The sequence below is a fragment of the Propithecus coquereli genome, unplaced genomic scaffold (assembly GCF_000956105.1).
Source record: "Propithecus coquereli isolate 6110/MARCELLA unplaced genomic scaffold, Pcoq_1.0 Scaffold529, whole genome shotgun sequence".
Taxonomy (NCBI): domain Eukaryota; kingdom Metazoa; phylum Chordata; class Mammalia; order Primates; family Indriidae; genus Propithecus; species Propithecus coquereli.
Window position 1 is genome coordinate 847,286 of NW_012151163.1, and position 16,685 is coordinate 863,970.

Here is a 16,685-nt window from a genome sequence, read left to right on the forward strand (position 1 = left end):
CAAATAGCATCTGGAGGTGAGGGAGGAATTTGGCACGGTGTTTTTACAGTCTTATTGGAAAAATTAATTCAAGCTGAGCTCTGCCCAAGCACTCCCCTGTGGACGGAAGCCTGGAGAAAGGGCCATAAACAAGGCGCACTGATAAACGACAGAGCGTTAAGCTGCAAGGAGGTGTCCAGCGGTGCTCTGGGATCAGGTCTTATTTAACAGCCTCATTAGTGATCTGGAAGGAGCAGTAAACAGCACATTAATTAAATTTCCAGATGATACTAAATTTGGAGGTGCTACAGAAAGTCAATGAGGACGCAGAAACTACACGAATGGGGTCCAAAGAGGTTAGTGAGAAGTGTGAGAAGCAATACAGGATGCAATCTCAAAACAGGGAAGCTGATCAAAAACCTTCCCTGTGTTCTGGAACTCCATCTGATTTCCATAAGAAGACTGTATGAAAGATGCAGAGGCGATGCTCCTCGCTGTCTGGACTCTGCTGCTGCTACTCAAGTCCCCACACCCAGTGTCAGGAATCCAACAGAGTCAGCAACGGCCAGACGTGTCCCTGGCAGTCAGAGTTCTCCTTACCCGACACTCAAAACTCAGAAGCCAGAATAGATTCTGAGAATGTGGCGCACCGTGATCCCCAGGCTTGCAGCCCAAACTCAGGAGGGGACTTGTACATCTAACACCGTTGAGCTCATCTGCGACTGTCCAGCCCAGTTTGGAAAGACAAGATATCCTGGCACAGCACGTTTCCAAACATGGCACTCAGAGCCCAGAGGAAGAAGGTCAAAGGACTCTATTATGTCCTCGAAAAGGACAAGGAGGAACTAAGACACTTGGAACTTACCCAAGCAACAAAATATTTGGGTCTATAAAATTTAAGTGTATTTCTAAAGAGATAAAGGAGACAAGTGTTTGAGATCTCTAATCTCACTGGCCTCTAAGCTCCAACATTTGAATGTTGTTATAAATATCACTCGAAAGTGAAAATTATATTTCCATCCTACACGTCAAAAACCAATAACAAGAAAACGTTTTTACAACAGGGCAGTTTACAAAATTCTTGCCTCAGAAGCAAAATCCTTGGAGCCTAATCCTGCAGGTCAGGTGCTCTGGGGCCGAGCTGCACACTTCTAACCTAACCGCGCCGCTGCCCGCAAGTCACCTCGCCAATCCCCAGGCTGTGAAACGCACGACAGAACAGAGGACTGAACTAGGTGACTCCTGCAAAGCATCCCAGGGCCTGGCACACAAGTGTTACATGGGAGCTGCCACTGACATCATCTTTGTCGCTGTCATCGTCATCATCATCGTCATCACCCTGTTTCCTCACATGCAGCACAAGGACGATAAAAACAATAAAGCCGAAAATACCAGGTGACCTTCCCAAGTACCCACCACTGGCAATGAAGTTGCGGCCTAAACTCGAGTCTTCCGATGTCTCCTCCTCACCCTCCACGCCGCCAAGCACAGGCTTCCTTCCACCCGGGCCACTCGTGTACCCCGTGCCCTGGAGTGATCGTCCTCCCTCCTGCGGGATGACGCGCCACCCCGCGTGCTCTGGCCCTGGACACAAGGCCCTGTAGGCCACCAGCAACTCTGCCTCCTCTCGCGCACTGACGCAGGTGGGCAACAAGCTGGCGGTGGGTAGAGAAGTTATTTCTCTTTGCTAGGCTGTGTTATATTTATCGTTAACAAATTATAAATCAGAATATGCAGCAATGAAACTCACAGTTTATGGCAATAAGATTTAGTATCCCGTGCCCCAAAGGAAGACTCATTGAATTGAAACAATAACTTGTTCCCCCAAATCACAATCAGTAGGATGCAGGTGGACTGACACTTTATACCGTCTCCTATCGCTCACCAAAGTGACCCCAGTGAACTAAGCCCGTGTGAATCCCAAAGCAAAGAGCGCCAGAAGAAATACACCTTCCAATGTCCCTGCGATGGCCATTCAACTTCAGGTCTCTCTGGGCTGCCGCCTCCGAGGTGAAATCTCCTTCAGCGGACGAGGCAATTAGCACATAGCTATTCCAAGAAAGACGGGGCAACTATTTCTGTTAGTCATAAAAAAATAAGAACCCATAAAATATTTAAGTTTACCATGGAATACAAAATGTTTTCATTTCAAAACATATTTTACTTGGTTTGGTGTGAACGTTAAAGACAGGGCTGGCACTGTCAAGGTGCTTTTACGAGAAACGTCTGAAGAGGGCGGGGGTTCTGGTCCAAGCCACCATCACGCAGAACAGCAGTGACATCAGTGAGCTTCCTGCCTGGTGGGGGCTCACGGGGAGGTTCTCCAACACGACAGCTCTCTAGGGATGATTTTGTGACTTCCTTCTCTTTTCAAGGTGCTATTTCTTGGCACCAGGATAAGAAAATTTAATTCTCACCTTTCCTAGCTGAGCACCTATACCCTAAAAAAAAGGAAGTATTCAATGTTTTAACATCTGCACGGAAAATACAGAGTAAACATTAATCAGAGGCACACGGCCGGTGTGCGTTAGAAACCGCAGGACCTCGTGTGCAGCAAAGCGTCCTCCAGCTCCCTCTTTGATCAACAGCACTTGAAAACGAGCAGGAGACAGATCCTAACTTTCTCGCTGCCTCTCACGTACTCCGTTCTTTCAAAGGAATCGCAATCATTTTATCTTGGGATTCTGGTTGCACAAAGAGGAGCCTTAACATATTCTTTTCCAGGAAAAACCCACTTCTCATGGCTTATTTTCACAATGCAAAGTAACCATTTAAATTCAAAAATGCAATTTTCTTCTAACTTGGTGCAGAGATAAATGGGAAACTGTGGCTTTAAACAAAAACAAACGTGTGCTGAGCGGGTGATACAGTTTGCGCTACGATCAGAAACCCTCAGCAGACCCGCCCACCTACCCAGCGCTACACAGGAAGCAGACTGGCTGGAGTTTGAGTCCAGGACCAGAGCACACAGGGTGCGCGGTCACCCGCAGGGAGGAGGAGGACCACGCCAGGGCACGGCACAGACAAGTGGCCTGGACCGAAGCCTGTGCTCGGAGGCGCGGAGGGTGACGAGGCGACATCAGAAGACTTGAGTTAAGGCCACACCTCCACTGCTAGGACTTTGCAGCTACAAGGAATCTCAGGAACCATCCAGTCTACAACTTAAGGAGGACCGCCCCGCCCCCGAGCAGGCAAGGACCTCAGACGTCACTCCAAGGAGCTATCCCACCACAAAGACGCCAGGGCCCCGGGGAACAGAAGGCGCAGACACCGCACTCACCGATTTGTTCTCAGCAGTGAAAACCTCCAAAGTCCACCACGTCGCCCAGGGCCACACGAGCTCAAAGGATATCGGTGGCTCTTGAAAATAAAGGTTCTGACAGCCAACCACTGAGAGCATTTGCATCCCGGGGGTCAGCGGTGAGTCTCACCCTCACGGCACGGGAAGATGGCCCAGACCCAGCCGTGGGGCAGGCCACAGCACAGCCAAGGCCCGGGTGGGATTCTGAAACCCCCTCTCCCCCAGGGGGTCAGAACAGCCCTCCCCTCGCACAGCTTTCCATGGTGCCTGGGCTTTAGGGCTCACTGATCTCAGGCTGCTTCCGCAACGCAGCAAGGACCCTAACGCAGGGTTTGCACCACACCATCTGGCCGGGCCACCCACTGGCTGCATCCCTGTTTCTGCCCCGCTGGACCCGGGGCCTGGGTCTGGTTCTGCACCTTCTCATCTCTCAGCCCAGTACTCAGGGTTGTGTCTTAACCACAACAGAAACTCAAAAACAACTTTTCAAAAGTGTATATAACAATGAATGTCTAAAGTGGGGAACAGAAAGGGTCTTAGCCATAACCAAGGTTAAACTTCCTTTTTTGCAGGTGACAAAAATTGAGCCTAGAAAGTTCAAGTGTCAAAGGTCACAGTATTAACAACCTGGATGGAACTGGAGACCATGCTCCTAAGTGAAATATCCCAAGGACGGAAAAAGAAACACCACACATACTCACTTTTAAATTGAAACTAAATGATCAACCCTCCTGTGTACATATGGTAGTAAAATTCAACAGAAATCAAGCAGGTGGGAGGGGGAGGATAGGATGGGTAAATTCGCACCTAACGGGTAAAATGTGCACTATCTGGGTGATGGACACACTTATAACTGACTCAAACTGTACCAAAGTAATTCAAGTAAACAAAAAGTTTGTACCCCCATAATATTCTGAAATTTACAAAAAAGTCACAGTACTAACTTTCGGTAAAATCACAGGGAAAACACAAGTCTCCTAAATCCAAACCCCAGGGTCTTTCTGATTCAGCACTGACTGTGAAGTACTAACTTGGTCTGGAACTTTGGATGAATTAGTTAGATTTACAGAGCCCCTTGCAGGTGTTCTCAACTGAACAGAGAGGCTGCACGCATAGTTAGGGGTGCACGAGAGCCCAGGTCCCGGCACTAGACAGGTGCCTTGAGGAAGTCAGAGCCTCACTGTGTCTCCGTTTCTTCCTCAGTGAGATGGGAACTCAGTAAGCCGGTGCTCACTGAAGCGCTCAAAACAGAGCCTGGCAGAGTCACACTCAGAATGCCGGTGACGTCTCTCCTGCAGTTGCTGATGTGGGCAGGGACACGTTGGCTGTGATGACTTTCATCAGCTTAAATGCAAGTCATCACTATCACTGCCAAATATATAAACCAAAAGTGGTCAACGTCATTGAAATGCAAGAACATGAAAGCCCCATAACCTCCGGCTCTTTCTGGAGATTCAGAAATTGGCAAACAAGCTAACTTATATCACAACTCCTTTCTAAATCAAATAAATAAATAAATAAACTAGCCACTGAAGAGAATACTTAATCTCTCAGAATTATAAAAATTATAAAATTTCATTGCATATTTGAAACTATTTGATGTAGACATGTCAGAAAGTCTGAAATTAAAGGTTTTAGGCCTAAGGAACGGCGTCTCTGTTCAGACCAGCAATCTGCCCACTCAGAGCGTGCTCTGACAGGGCACCCCGGAACGGCCCCAGCCTCGGGAGGTGGGAAACTGGCCCTGACACCCCTGCTTCCTTCTGTAACGGCCCACTGTGGGCCCGACACCCACACGGGCAGCCTCGCTCTTCCTTCATCACTGAGCACAAGGAGTTCCTTAAACTTTCTCCAAGCCCCACACGTGAGAAGGTCTTCGTTCCTCACTGGGTGTGGTCCCTCCGCCCAGAGTCACCACACCTGCAGCCTCGTGACACAGGCTCACATCACCAGCGTCCTCCGTGGTGAGTGTGTTTAAAGTTCCTCCTTACAGAGGAGAAGAGCCGTGTGAGAGTGAGTCTGGGACCCAACAAGGCAAAACACAAAGACGGGCAGGGCACAGTCTCCAGACGGGCCACCCGGGCTTGAACCCCGCCTCCAGCACCCGTGCACACACCGGCAAGTCCCGTAGCCGCTACAGACCCCTGTCCTCTCATCCGAAACATCGGGATCGCTGGTGATGTCTGCTTCCTAGTTTTGCTGGGACTAAACAATCAATCCAAGTGAGGAACTCAGCAGTGTTTGGTGGAGCCCACAGACGGTGCCCGACACCTGCTGGCTGAGGCAGGTTTGCTTCTGATGCTGTTTTGTTACAGCACACAGCAAATACACACCTGGAAGTTCTCGCTAGATTTGGAAAAGAAAATTAAAGTAACAGCACTAATGTTAAAACAACAGCGGGACAGAACAACAATGTAAGAAATTACGTAATAATAGTCACAAATACTATGATTTTCAAAGCATTTCATATATATGGGCTTCCTATGAATCCCAACCCTAAAGTAGTCAAGGCAGACATAATTCCTCCCATTTTATAGATGAGAAGACTGAGGCTCAGAGGCAGTGGCAACGCGTCTCCAGGTGCTGCACGGTCTCTGGTTGCTCTAGCCAAGGACCCCCCACCATAGCCCCGCTGCCCCTGGGGACAGGATCAATGGCCACCTGCAAGGGACACACAGTGGTGCCCGTGGTGACCATGAGGCATCATGAGGCTGTTCTCAGGACCTGTCCCAGCTTCGCCACCTCCTGGAGGGGCAGCGACTCCAAGTGGAGACGTCGTATTAGCATCTGAGGTTCACGACGAGTCTTTGGCACATTCCCAATATCCCTCCCCAGGACGCCGTCCTCCGGGCCGGAACTCCGGGCCAAGGCCGTACCCTGACCCAGCATCTCCATGCAGCTGTCCACGCCTCCAGAGAATTCTTTCCTCGGATCGCAACTCACAGTTAGGGCAGGCGGGCGCCCGGCACACCCTGCCAAACGCACGAGTTCTGCCAGCCCGTGGCATCCGCCGCCCCTCACTCTCGCTGCAGGCGTTTTCTGAGAGCTGACCACCCCGACACTGCACTGGGCACTGTGTGTCCATGGAGCACTTGGTGACCTCTCCTGGCTACAGAAACAGTTCCTCTTCTGCTCCCTGGACCCGGGAATGACCTCTACAGAACGCCCTCGACTTTCCAGTCCCCAGAATGAAACAGCACGAGGGAGACTCGCCATAAGGTCCCCGGGGTCCAGACTGCTGGGCCAAGGTCACCCCTGACACGAGTGCACTGAGAGACCCGACTCCATCAGGCTGGAGCTGTGACAATGTAAAAAGCAGGACCAGCTACAAGAACCACCATGCTCAGGCCCACGGAATGATCCCCAGGAATTTAGGAAGCCCGAGCGCCCAGGCCGGAAGCAAATGGCCAATCAGGGATCTCCTTTGTGATTCTTTTCGCCATAAGCGGTATTGCCTAGAATATACACAAACACTGCCCTTACCTGGTTCCCAGGGAAACGAGGAAAACGGGACCAAAGAGGAAAGCCACCGACGAGGGGGCCCCAGCTCCAGGCTCACTGCAACGGCCGAGGTGTTGGGCCCCCACAGCTACCACTCTGGATCACCCCGTATCCCGGATACGGTCCCCACGCGACCTCACCCAGGCCCACTGTGCAGACCCCGTTTGGCCCTCCGGGGTCACGGTCGGAGTTGAACCCACAGATGGGAAGAATCCTCCCGCAGGAGAGAAGACAAGGAGGGGGTCTCAGGAGTGGGGCACAGCCTGTCGGCTCGGCCCCTGGGACTTGGCAGAAGAAAACTGAGACAGAGAACCTGGGGCACCTTCTGTTTGAGGGGGCCCCGTGAGAGGGCCCATTTCATCACAAATCTTGCCTGTGTTCACCCAGAGCTTCCCTGTGCAACACCTCCCCGCCCCCACAATCCCTAGAACAGAGCACCTGTGTCCTCAGGGAGCCACGCCGGTGACAAAGGACAGAGGAAGTACATCCCGCGTGGCAAGATCCTTACGAACTGTCAGGTGTTTGCATAACAGGACCTGAGGGCCTTAGCCAGGGGACCCTCTGGGAGCCTTACGTTTTATTCATGAGATTCCTGTGAAGTCTGCATTCTGCATCCTAACTTACCTACATTCATTTCAGGCTACAAATGCTTTCATTACGTAAAATCAAATAAAATTGACACTACAGAAAGACACACCACATTTATCCTGGGGATTCAAGCATGCCGACACTCGGCCACCTACCCTGGAAGGCGCCGTGCCCCGTCCAGGAAGCGCGAGCACTGACGGGCTCCCTGGTTGGCGGGTTGCCGATGGGCGCTGCCACCCACAAGCCGGGGGCACCCACGACAGCCGCTGTGCTCCAGTGCAGAGCAGGCCGAGCCGCACCACCGCCCACCACTCCCGGCGCCAGGTGCACAACCCAGCGCGCGGCACAGTCCAGACGCTCAGGGCCCCGCCGTTCGGGACTGTTAGCGCAGCCCCGGGGCCCTGCCCGTGCAGAGGACACAGAGGAAGTACATCTACTCAGGACAGCCTCAGGTTTTCTCATCACTTTCTTTTAAATAATGGTGTTAGTTTAATTGTGCCCACTTTACAGGTGAAAGCCCAGAGGTTACTTGCCTGGTCCAGGATCAGAGAACGAGTGGCCAGCAGAGGGAAAGACGGGTCCGGGTTTTCCAGCTGCCAACCCTGGTGCCCGTCCCCTCCCGCCTCCGCTGCCCGGCTCCACCTGCCTTCCTGGCGAGGTGAAAGAACGTCGGAAAGTAACTGGGCTGTTTCACACGTGGCTTCCCTCTGTCCCCTTTCATGCGTTTTGACAGTGGCTCTTGCTAACTCAAAAGACGCCTCATGAGGGACGCAGAGCAGCATGTGCTGGAGGGAGAGAGACAAAGGGAGGCGAAGAACCCTGCCTCCTGCGGCCAGCACGCCGCGTCCCGGGGGCGCAGGCCTCGGTGAACGCAGCTGTTCAGCTGTCATTTTTCCTCGCATCCCTCCTGCTGACTACTCGGGGCTCTCGCGCCACAGCTCCTAAAGGAATCCGCTGCACCTTCCGAAGTCTCGCCGAGACGATTATTTCAATGCAGTTCAACTCAGCCAATTCCATCTGTCAGTCCAGTCCGGGTAGCTGCTACGTCTCACAGCAACACGGTTTCTCATCCAAACTGCCACGTTTCGGAGAAGAGGGTGCCAGGACGAGAGGCGAAAACCACGCCGAGAGGCGAAAACCACGCCGCCCCCGCGAGCCAGGGCACCCGGACGCAGAGACAAACCACGCGCTCCCAGGCCCTCTGGGGCGTCCAGTCCACAGGGAAGGCGCGTGAACTCAGACAGTAAACACAGAGGTGATCTGGGCAGAAGCGGCCGTGCAGAGCACTGACGCGCAGCGGGGACTCTGGCCAGGGCTGGGGAGAGGCTTCCAGGAGGAGGTGACTGTGTGCTGTATTTCTTTTTTATGTTTTAATAAATTTTATTGTTCAAACGTAAGGGGTGCAACATGATGCTGTGAGATACATGTGGAGAGTAACAAAGGTTACTGTAACGAAGGAATTAGCATACCCGTCATCTCACGAGTTGCTAGTTTTCTGTGTGTGGCAAAAGTGGCTACAATCTAGTCATTCAGCAAAAATCCCGAATCCGATACTCCTGCTGTCCCCAACAGCAGACCAGTACCGTCTGCGGCCTGTTTGTCAGCGGGCCACACGGCAGGAGGTGAGCAGCTGGTGAGCAAGTGAAGCTTCATCTGTATTCACAGCCGCTGCCCATCGCTCGCATCACCGCCTGAGCTCCGCCTCCTGTCAGATCAGTCGACGTCTCCCATCACCCCAGATGGGACCGTCCAGTTGTAGGAAACAAGCTCAGGGCTCCCACTGATTCTGCATCATGGTGAGTTGTATAATTATTTCATTATATATCACAATGTAATAATAAATAAAGTGCACAATAAACATAATGTCCTTAAATTATCCCAAAACCACCGCCATCCCACCCCCGTGGCCTGTGGAAAAACTGACTTCCATGAAACTGGTCCCTGGTGTCAAAAAGGCCGGGGCCGCTGGGCTATACTATTAACAGTGATCTCTACACTTGTTCATCTTGTAGATCTGCGACTTTGTATCCTCTGGCCTACGCCTCCCCATTTCCTCTCCCCCACCCTCACCGTCTTACTCCCTACCTCTGCACATCCAACCTTTTCTGTTGTTTAGATCTACGTGTCAGGCTATCCCGTGCTTCCAAGGGTGAAGAAGAGCTCACTATGGGCAGGAGGGAGGGCAGCGAGGGGGCCAGGGACACAGAAAGGCACGGAGGTGGGGGAGGCACAGGGGAACCCCTGGGGAGCAGTGTGTTGGCATCGGTCCTCCGACCCAGACCTCCCGGTCTGAGCATACTCTGTGCTCACACACCTGTCACTGCACCTGAGGGGAAACACAAGACTCCGGCCCACACCGAACAGCCCGTCCCTGAGGACCACTTCCACCAGGGGCTGCCTCTTCCACCTGCTGACCACAATGCCCATCAAGCTCCAGTGACCTGAGGGTGCTGGCCTGGCCTCCCCTGGACCCGAGGTCTATCCACCACACCCCGGTGACCCAGGGGTGCCAGCCTGGCCTCCCATATGAGGTCCTCAGATGTTGACAAGAGTCCCCTGTGTGAGCTCCTGGGGTTCGGGAGTTGGGAGACAAACTGCTCTGGGGAACACCGTCTAATGCATATCGCCTCAGCCGTATGCAAGGAGTCAATTCAACTCCGCAAACGTGTTTTTCCAGCAAGGTCTAGAAGTCTTTGAAGATATTTAGAGAACACCAAGAGAAGTGGAAGGAGGCTTTAAAAATGGCTTGTGTCAGCACAGCGGATCAGGTCAGGACATGGCCCCGAGACAGGAGGGGAACACGGGAAGGACCACAGTGGGCAGGACACAGCCACACCTCTGGTGTCCTCTGCTGCCCGCGAGGCTACCACATGTAGCGTCGGCAATGGCGGCGTGAGCAGAGGCAAACACACGCACGAACACACATGTACAAAGACACATGGCACATGTGACAGTGTGAGCAGAGGCAGGTACACACACAAACACACAAGCACAAAGACACACATCACACTGCGACAGTGTGAGCAGGGGCAGCACACACACCACGGCCTAAGCAGACACACACACACAACATACCCTAATTCAGAAAAATAAAACAGATATTAAAGCAGCAAAGTCATTTTTTAAAAAAAAGTTTAACTATTAAAGTTTATCTAAAACATATGCTTTTTTCCCTCACTAAATCTTAAGAAAGCCTTGGTTGAGCCCAAGAATCTGAACATAGGAAGTGAGACACAGCGAAGACTTACGAGTCTGCAGGCAGCACACGTGGCAGTGGAAACGAATCGGGGAGGGGGGTAGATTTAAGGATCCGACAGCTCGAAAGGCGGAAACGCGACGAGAAATAGACGTCATTTAATCCCTGGAGTGACCAGGCTTTTTCCTGGTGGCAACAACGGAGCTTTCAGGGGTCCAGGTCTCCTCTGCAGGGGGTGGAACCCACCTGCCACCCACCCCCGTGCGCACCCACCGGCAATTCGCTGCCACGCGCCAGCTACTATCAGGATCTCCCTGGTCACCGCACGTTTCAACAGTACTCTCGAGACACCTTCCGCCCTGGGCACGGTCCCTCATTTTGCTTTCTGAGTGATGCATTTTTCGTGTAAAATTATCAGAAAGAAAAGCTAACGTTGTTTTTTCAATCTTCTCCATCCACGTAGAAAAAGTTATAAGAGAGTTCACCATACATACGACTCCCCCACAACTCTGAGACGTATTTTTTGGTCATCACAGAGAATGGCTGAATGAAGATCAATGGGAGTTATAAGTCCCTATCAATAATCTGTGACAATCTGTGTCCGTCACTTAGTCTTCACGTGAATAGAGATTTAAGCTGGGATAGATGGGTGTATAGTTCGATCTGAAAGAGTTTGAATTTTTAGGTTACTTTAACCTACTGCAAATTTTGTACCATTTCTAAGGCACCGCGGAGAGAACATCACCGTGCAAGCAGACTTCTGCCTGTGAGTGGGAGACACTGGAGTTGTACGAGGGGAATTTAACATGGCCTTGCTCACCGCCCCTCCTAAGTCCAGCCATAAAGGGGACAGAGGAAGGTTTTCTTGCTTGCATTTAATAAACCAAGTTGTGAGTCCATCCAATTTTCCTTATTTAAAAGGCCATTGAAATATTTATTCCAGCACACGTGTGTGTGCGTGTGTGTATGCCTAAGAGTTCTATCACATAGCAGACTTCAGTGGGATCTTTACATTACAGATAATGTAACGTTGTTTATGACAAACCAAGATTCCTAAACAAGAGTAGACCCCTCTAAACGAATTCTGCTCTAGACTCTCCCCTTAGAGGCCACCTTTCTGTGATTCCTTTCTCCTTTCCTCCCTGAAAGGTCCATGGAAGAGTATCGGACACCTGTGGAGGACGACGGCACAAACAGGTGTGAAAGAGGACAGCTGTCTGCTGGAAGCAGGGCGCTCCTGAAACTCGTGGACGCTGGCCCTGCGACCTGCCCCCTCCCGCATGTGGTCCTACTCCCGCACACTGCCCGCCCGCCACCCCACCAGGTGTGCGGCTGAAGGCGGGTGTCAGAGGCCCTCAGCCTCCCGACTAAAAGATGCTGCCGCTAACCACAGTATCAGCCAGCTAACCAAAACAAAAAGGAAGGGGCCGCAAAAGAGCAGGGACACAAGAACGCACACGTGGGGGCGCGGGGACATCAGACACGGGCCCTTCTCATAAACACGCACTAGTAAGTAAGCATGAGAGGGAAAACACGCAACACGCACCTGCGAGAAGCCTCCCCCGGCCCAGGCAGGGACAGAGAAGCGCTACTGGAAGATGAGGAGGATCTGGTCTGGACAAAAGATCTGTTATCAGGAGGTGGCAACTGAAGCAATGCATTTTAATCCAGGTTTGTGGTGGTTTTGGATTTAATTCATATTTCATTTACTGAAACATGGAGGCCTAGCGATTTATAGGACAGGTAAGTACAAAACATGGAGCAAAAGTGTCTGTTTGCAAAATACATTAAGTCCCTCTGAAACGTGTCTTCCGTATCACACTGCATGGCAAGCTTAGATCTTTAACTCCAAGCTCTTCTGAAGGCTTCCAAACAGGGCACTTTGTACCTAGTCCCACGAGAGTGGCTGTCGCGGCAGATGACTTGGTGTCGACTAGGCTAGATTAGGCGCGACACGGGGAATGGCTTCAAAGGGCAAAGAGCTAAGGTTAACACAAGCCGCAGAGCTCTGCCGCTCCCTCCTGCTCGGAGCGGAAGAAAGAACTCGGCATTTCACGTCGGAAAACAGCCCTCCATACGGGATGGAATCTTTCAGTGCTGCCTGTGGCAGGAACAAACTAGAATTCTTGGAACCTAGACATGAATGTTGTGAAACAATTTTGTCTTTCTTCCTAGAGAGGGTGACAGATGAGGGAAATATTTAACAGAAGATCTGTGCTGCCTCCAAAGACTGGTGGGAGGAGCTGGTCTCTGAAAGCCCCTGACTCGAAATGAAGAGATTTGGGATAACTTGAAGGAAGCAATCAACTTACACCTATGAATAACCAGAACAAGATTAAGCAGTGCTTCGTGACTGTATTAGTTTTCTATCGCTGCTACAATTACCGCCAATTCAGCGACTGAAGTCAACGACCACTTACAGCCTCTGGAGCTGAGCGGCCACTGACAGCCAGCCAAGCAGTGGGCGCTCAGTCCGACAACCCAGGAACTGGATTCTGCCAACAGCCCAAGCCCAGACGGGGACGCAGCCTGGCTGGTGCCCGGATGGCAGCCTTAGGGTCCCAGGAGAGGACACAGCTAAGCCGCGCCGAGGCGTAACCCATGGAAACCGGGAGTGAAGCCGTACATGCCGCTATAGGCTGGTGTACTTGCAGTCATTTCTCATGCAGCATGTAACACTACGGAAGTGGCTGCCGCGCTCACAAATGCCTGAATGTGGGAGCAGCTTTGGATTCTGGCAGCGGGTGGAGGCTGGGAGGCTTCTGAGGAGCAAGAGAAAAGCGTAGCCTGCCCAGAACGATGGCGGGAGGAGGGTGCTCGTGACCTGGAGGCAGGAGGCTGCAGTGACTTGGGGGCAGCTCTGTCCCTGGTGAGCTGGTCACACACACACACACACACACACACACACACACACACACAAACACACGCACACACACATGCACACATAGGGGTTTCCCAGCTCAGCGGGGCAAATGCGACAGGAGAGACAGATGGAGGGAAGAGCTGCTAAGAAGAAGGAACGATGGCTGGATAGCTTTGAAAACAGCCTCTCCAGATGGCAAAAGCCGCTAAAATTAAGAGACTGACTGTCAGGAGAGTGTGTCCCAGAGAAAAGGTCAAGGGCTGGCCACACAACTTTTTGTTGAAACCTTGGGAAGATCACAAGGTCAGAGTGCAGTCCCAGGGACGGCCTTTCAGGTGGTCGAGGGAGCGTCTCACAGATCCTCTGTCAGACCAGAGGGCAGAGGGTGAGGGTGAAGGGTGAAGGGTGAAGGGTGAAGGTCCCTCTGCCATCTCAGCAGGAGGCCCAGGTAGAGAAGGGGCCATCCCTAAAAGTTTTGCAGTTAGACTCCTGTCTAACAGAGCGAATCCCCATGAAAGCCACTGAAGACCTACAAGATTCTTGGGAAACCTGTTTCGGCTGAGCCGCTGTCGGCTTGGACCAACAGGGACAGAGTGGACAAAGGCGGCCCTTGGACCCCCAGACTTCTCTGGCAGGAAGGAGGCCACCAGCCCAGCCCAGCTGCACACACCCACGTGCCGCCTTCCACGGAGGAGGAAAGACGATGCTCAGGATGGAGACAAGACCCGGGGCCTCCCCACGGGGATCTCAATGGACCAGCAGCTCCTTGTTTCCTTCCATTCTCCCTGATGGAATGGAACATCGACAGCCGCTACCCCGTGCCCGGCCCACCGCCGTGTGTTGGGTATGTGGGGGCAGTAGCTGGTCTGGTGCCACAGGTCAACGGGCAGAGAGGAATTGTGCCTTGGGAGCTGTGCCCGACAGACCACACCGGACGTCCGATCGGCACCCGGATTCCACGCGGGTGGTGAGTGCCGGGACTCTGCGCAGGCGCTGCTGGCTGACACTCGCGGGGAGCGGAGATGCGCTCTGCGCACATGAGGGGCAGGGCACACCACCGCCGGCGACTGCTCGGACACGCCCCAGGGAGGCCATGGCGTAGGTGCCCAGTGGTCACATCTCTCACAGCCCCTCCTCGAGTAGCGGCAGGACCAAGGACCTGCCTCTGACCGGCTGGCGGTGGCGAAGGTGACGGGACACTCCGCGACTGCAGCGCGTGACGTGGCGAAAGCGAGGGCCTTTGGGAGGTGAAACCGAGGTCAGCTGACTTTGAGTTCATCAAAAAGGAGCGTGGTCCAAAGAGTGCGAAAGTCACCTCGCTAGAACAGGACCATCCTACCTTCATAGGTGGAAGCTTCCGGTTCTCTCCAAGAAAGGAAGGCTGCAACCTCCCTTGAGAGGGGTGGGGCAAGGACTGGCCTAGACGAGCAGAGGCAGAGGTGCCAGCAATGCGGGGACGCCGGGGCAGCGACGGGGACAACACACAGGGCACAGGCGGCCTCCTGGGACAGCACCCGGTTACCAGCGGGGAAAATACTCAAAACCAAACATGGAGCGGGTCGGGGGAGGGCCCCACTTGTGTGGCGTCAGGCAGTGTTTATCCCTAGTTGTCAAACAGAACAGCTGCACGATAGCAGGCACCTATGATGTCACCATCTCAATATGCTGCTGGGAAGACTTGGGGGGAACCACCGGAGGTCACAGTCCAGGGGGCGGGGTTTTCTGTCCCTGGAGGCAAAGACACACAGAAGAATAAACTGGCTCATCCTGAGCAGGTCGGGTTCACTCCTGATGACAGGAAGAAGAGGAGTGAAGCTGGGCTGGGAGACGCTTCCCCGTGAACGGAGTCCTGCCACTAAAACTAAAAACGAGAGATAAAGAGCACGGGGGAAAGACCCTTCAGTAAATAAGTGACTATTTAAAAAAAAAAAGATAGAAAGGTAGCTGTAAAGTTAAAGTAGAAAGAAACCTACACAGGATTCTAAGAAGCAGAGAGCCGAAGCACAGAATGCTCTGGAAGTGAGGCAGTGAGAGGAAGACGAGACCGAATGCATTAAAAGCGTCTTAAAAAGCATCCTGGCATGTGGGACAAAAGGAAGCGTTTTAGAAACTACATATCGAAAAAACACAAAGACTTTATTCTGCCTTATGTAAGAGAAAAAGAGATAACACAGGTATTTTTTCCCAAAGCCAGAATTCAGAAAGTGGTTACTGACAATGACAAAGCGAGGAGCACTGAGAGTCAGTTCAGCGTCTCAGATGTCTGCGTGGACGTAAATGTAGCCAGTCCCAGAGGGGGAGCAGGGGGAAGACGCTATTTACATGTATTAACACACAACGTGCACGTGTGCACGGAGCCGTTGTCACCAGGAACACTGGAAGACAGCCACAGCCTCTCCTTGCCACACCTGCACCCAAGCAATGAGAAAGGGCACATCCCTGCTCTCCCTCAACTGGTAGCATCGGGACACCTCTGTCCACCTTTCCAGAACCTCCGGCACGGTACTCCCCGATCCGAGAAAAAAAAGTTCCTGGAATAGCTGTGATTCCAGCTTCAATTCTTAGAATCGTAGGATTGTACTGATTTCTGCAAACATCCACTCGCAGTATCATAGCCTCTCCTGTGCATACAGCATCTTCATTAATGGTCAAACCTTGTAAGTCACACGTTGACCCATCAGCAATATAAAACCAGTCTTACGTAATAACCTCTAGTTAGCAAACACCGCAGGGAAGCTGCACTTACTTCTGTTGTAGCAGGTTGCCAGCACACCTTTATCTGCGGGACTGGTGCTGATGTGCCAGATCTCACCCACTTGATGGAGGAGGACATTTTTATTTATAATGTTGTTTTCATCGTCAAAATCTATGATGTGGATCTACGAACACAGGGAAAGAGCACGTCAGATCTCAAACGCTTTCCTCAGCATCCTAATCAAACATTATGGTTACAAAGAATAATCAAATGCATTTCATGACAGATACATCTTTAATTGTTATTCCTATTACACTAACAGGATGTACTTCTGTAATTTCATTCTTACTGCACTCCTCTCCAAAGACAAGGTGTGAAATCCTTGTACAGTATTTTTAAGATGGCAAGCTACGTAACACTGCCCTCTGGTCATATCCAGTCTTAAAGAAATAAGACCCCAAAAGCTCTGTCCTCCAGTGGCTCTAACATTAGGCCATCACTGGTGTTGGAGCCAGAGTCATCCACGGTTGTCCAGATCGGTCAAGAACCTCTCAGACCTGCC

General features: G+C 52.1%; 1 protein-coding gene across 1 annotated transcript in view; it reads right to left on the reverse strand.

The window, feature by feature from the left end:
• TSSC1 (tumor suppressing subtransferable candidate 1) overlaps positions 1–16,685 on the reverse strand; it is a 140,485-nt gene that overhangs the window by 93,091 nt on the left and 30,709 nt on the right. Inside the window, exon 3 of the mRNA XM_012656954.1 lies at positions 16,175–16,307. Coding sequence (XP_012512408.1) covers positions 16,175–16,307 — 133 coding nt within the window. The remainder of the gene's footprint in view (positions 1–16,174; positions 16,308–16,685) is intronic.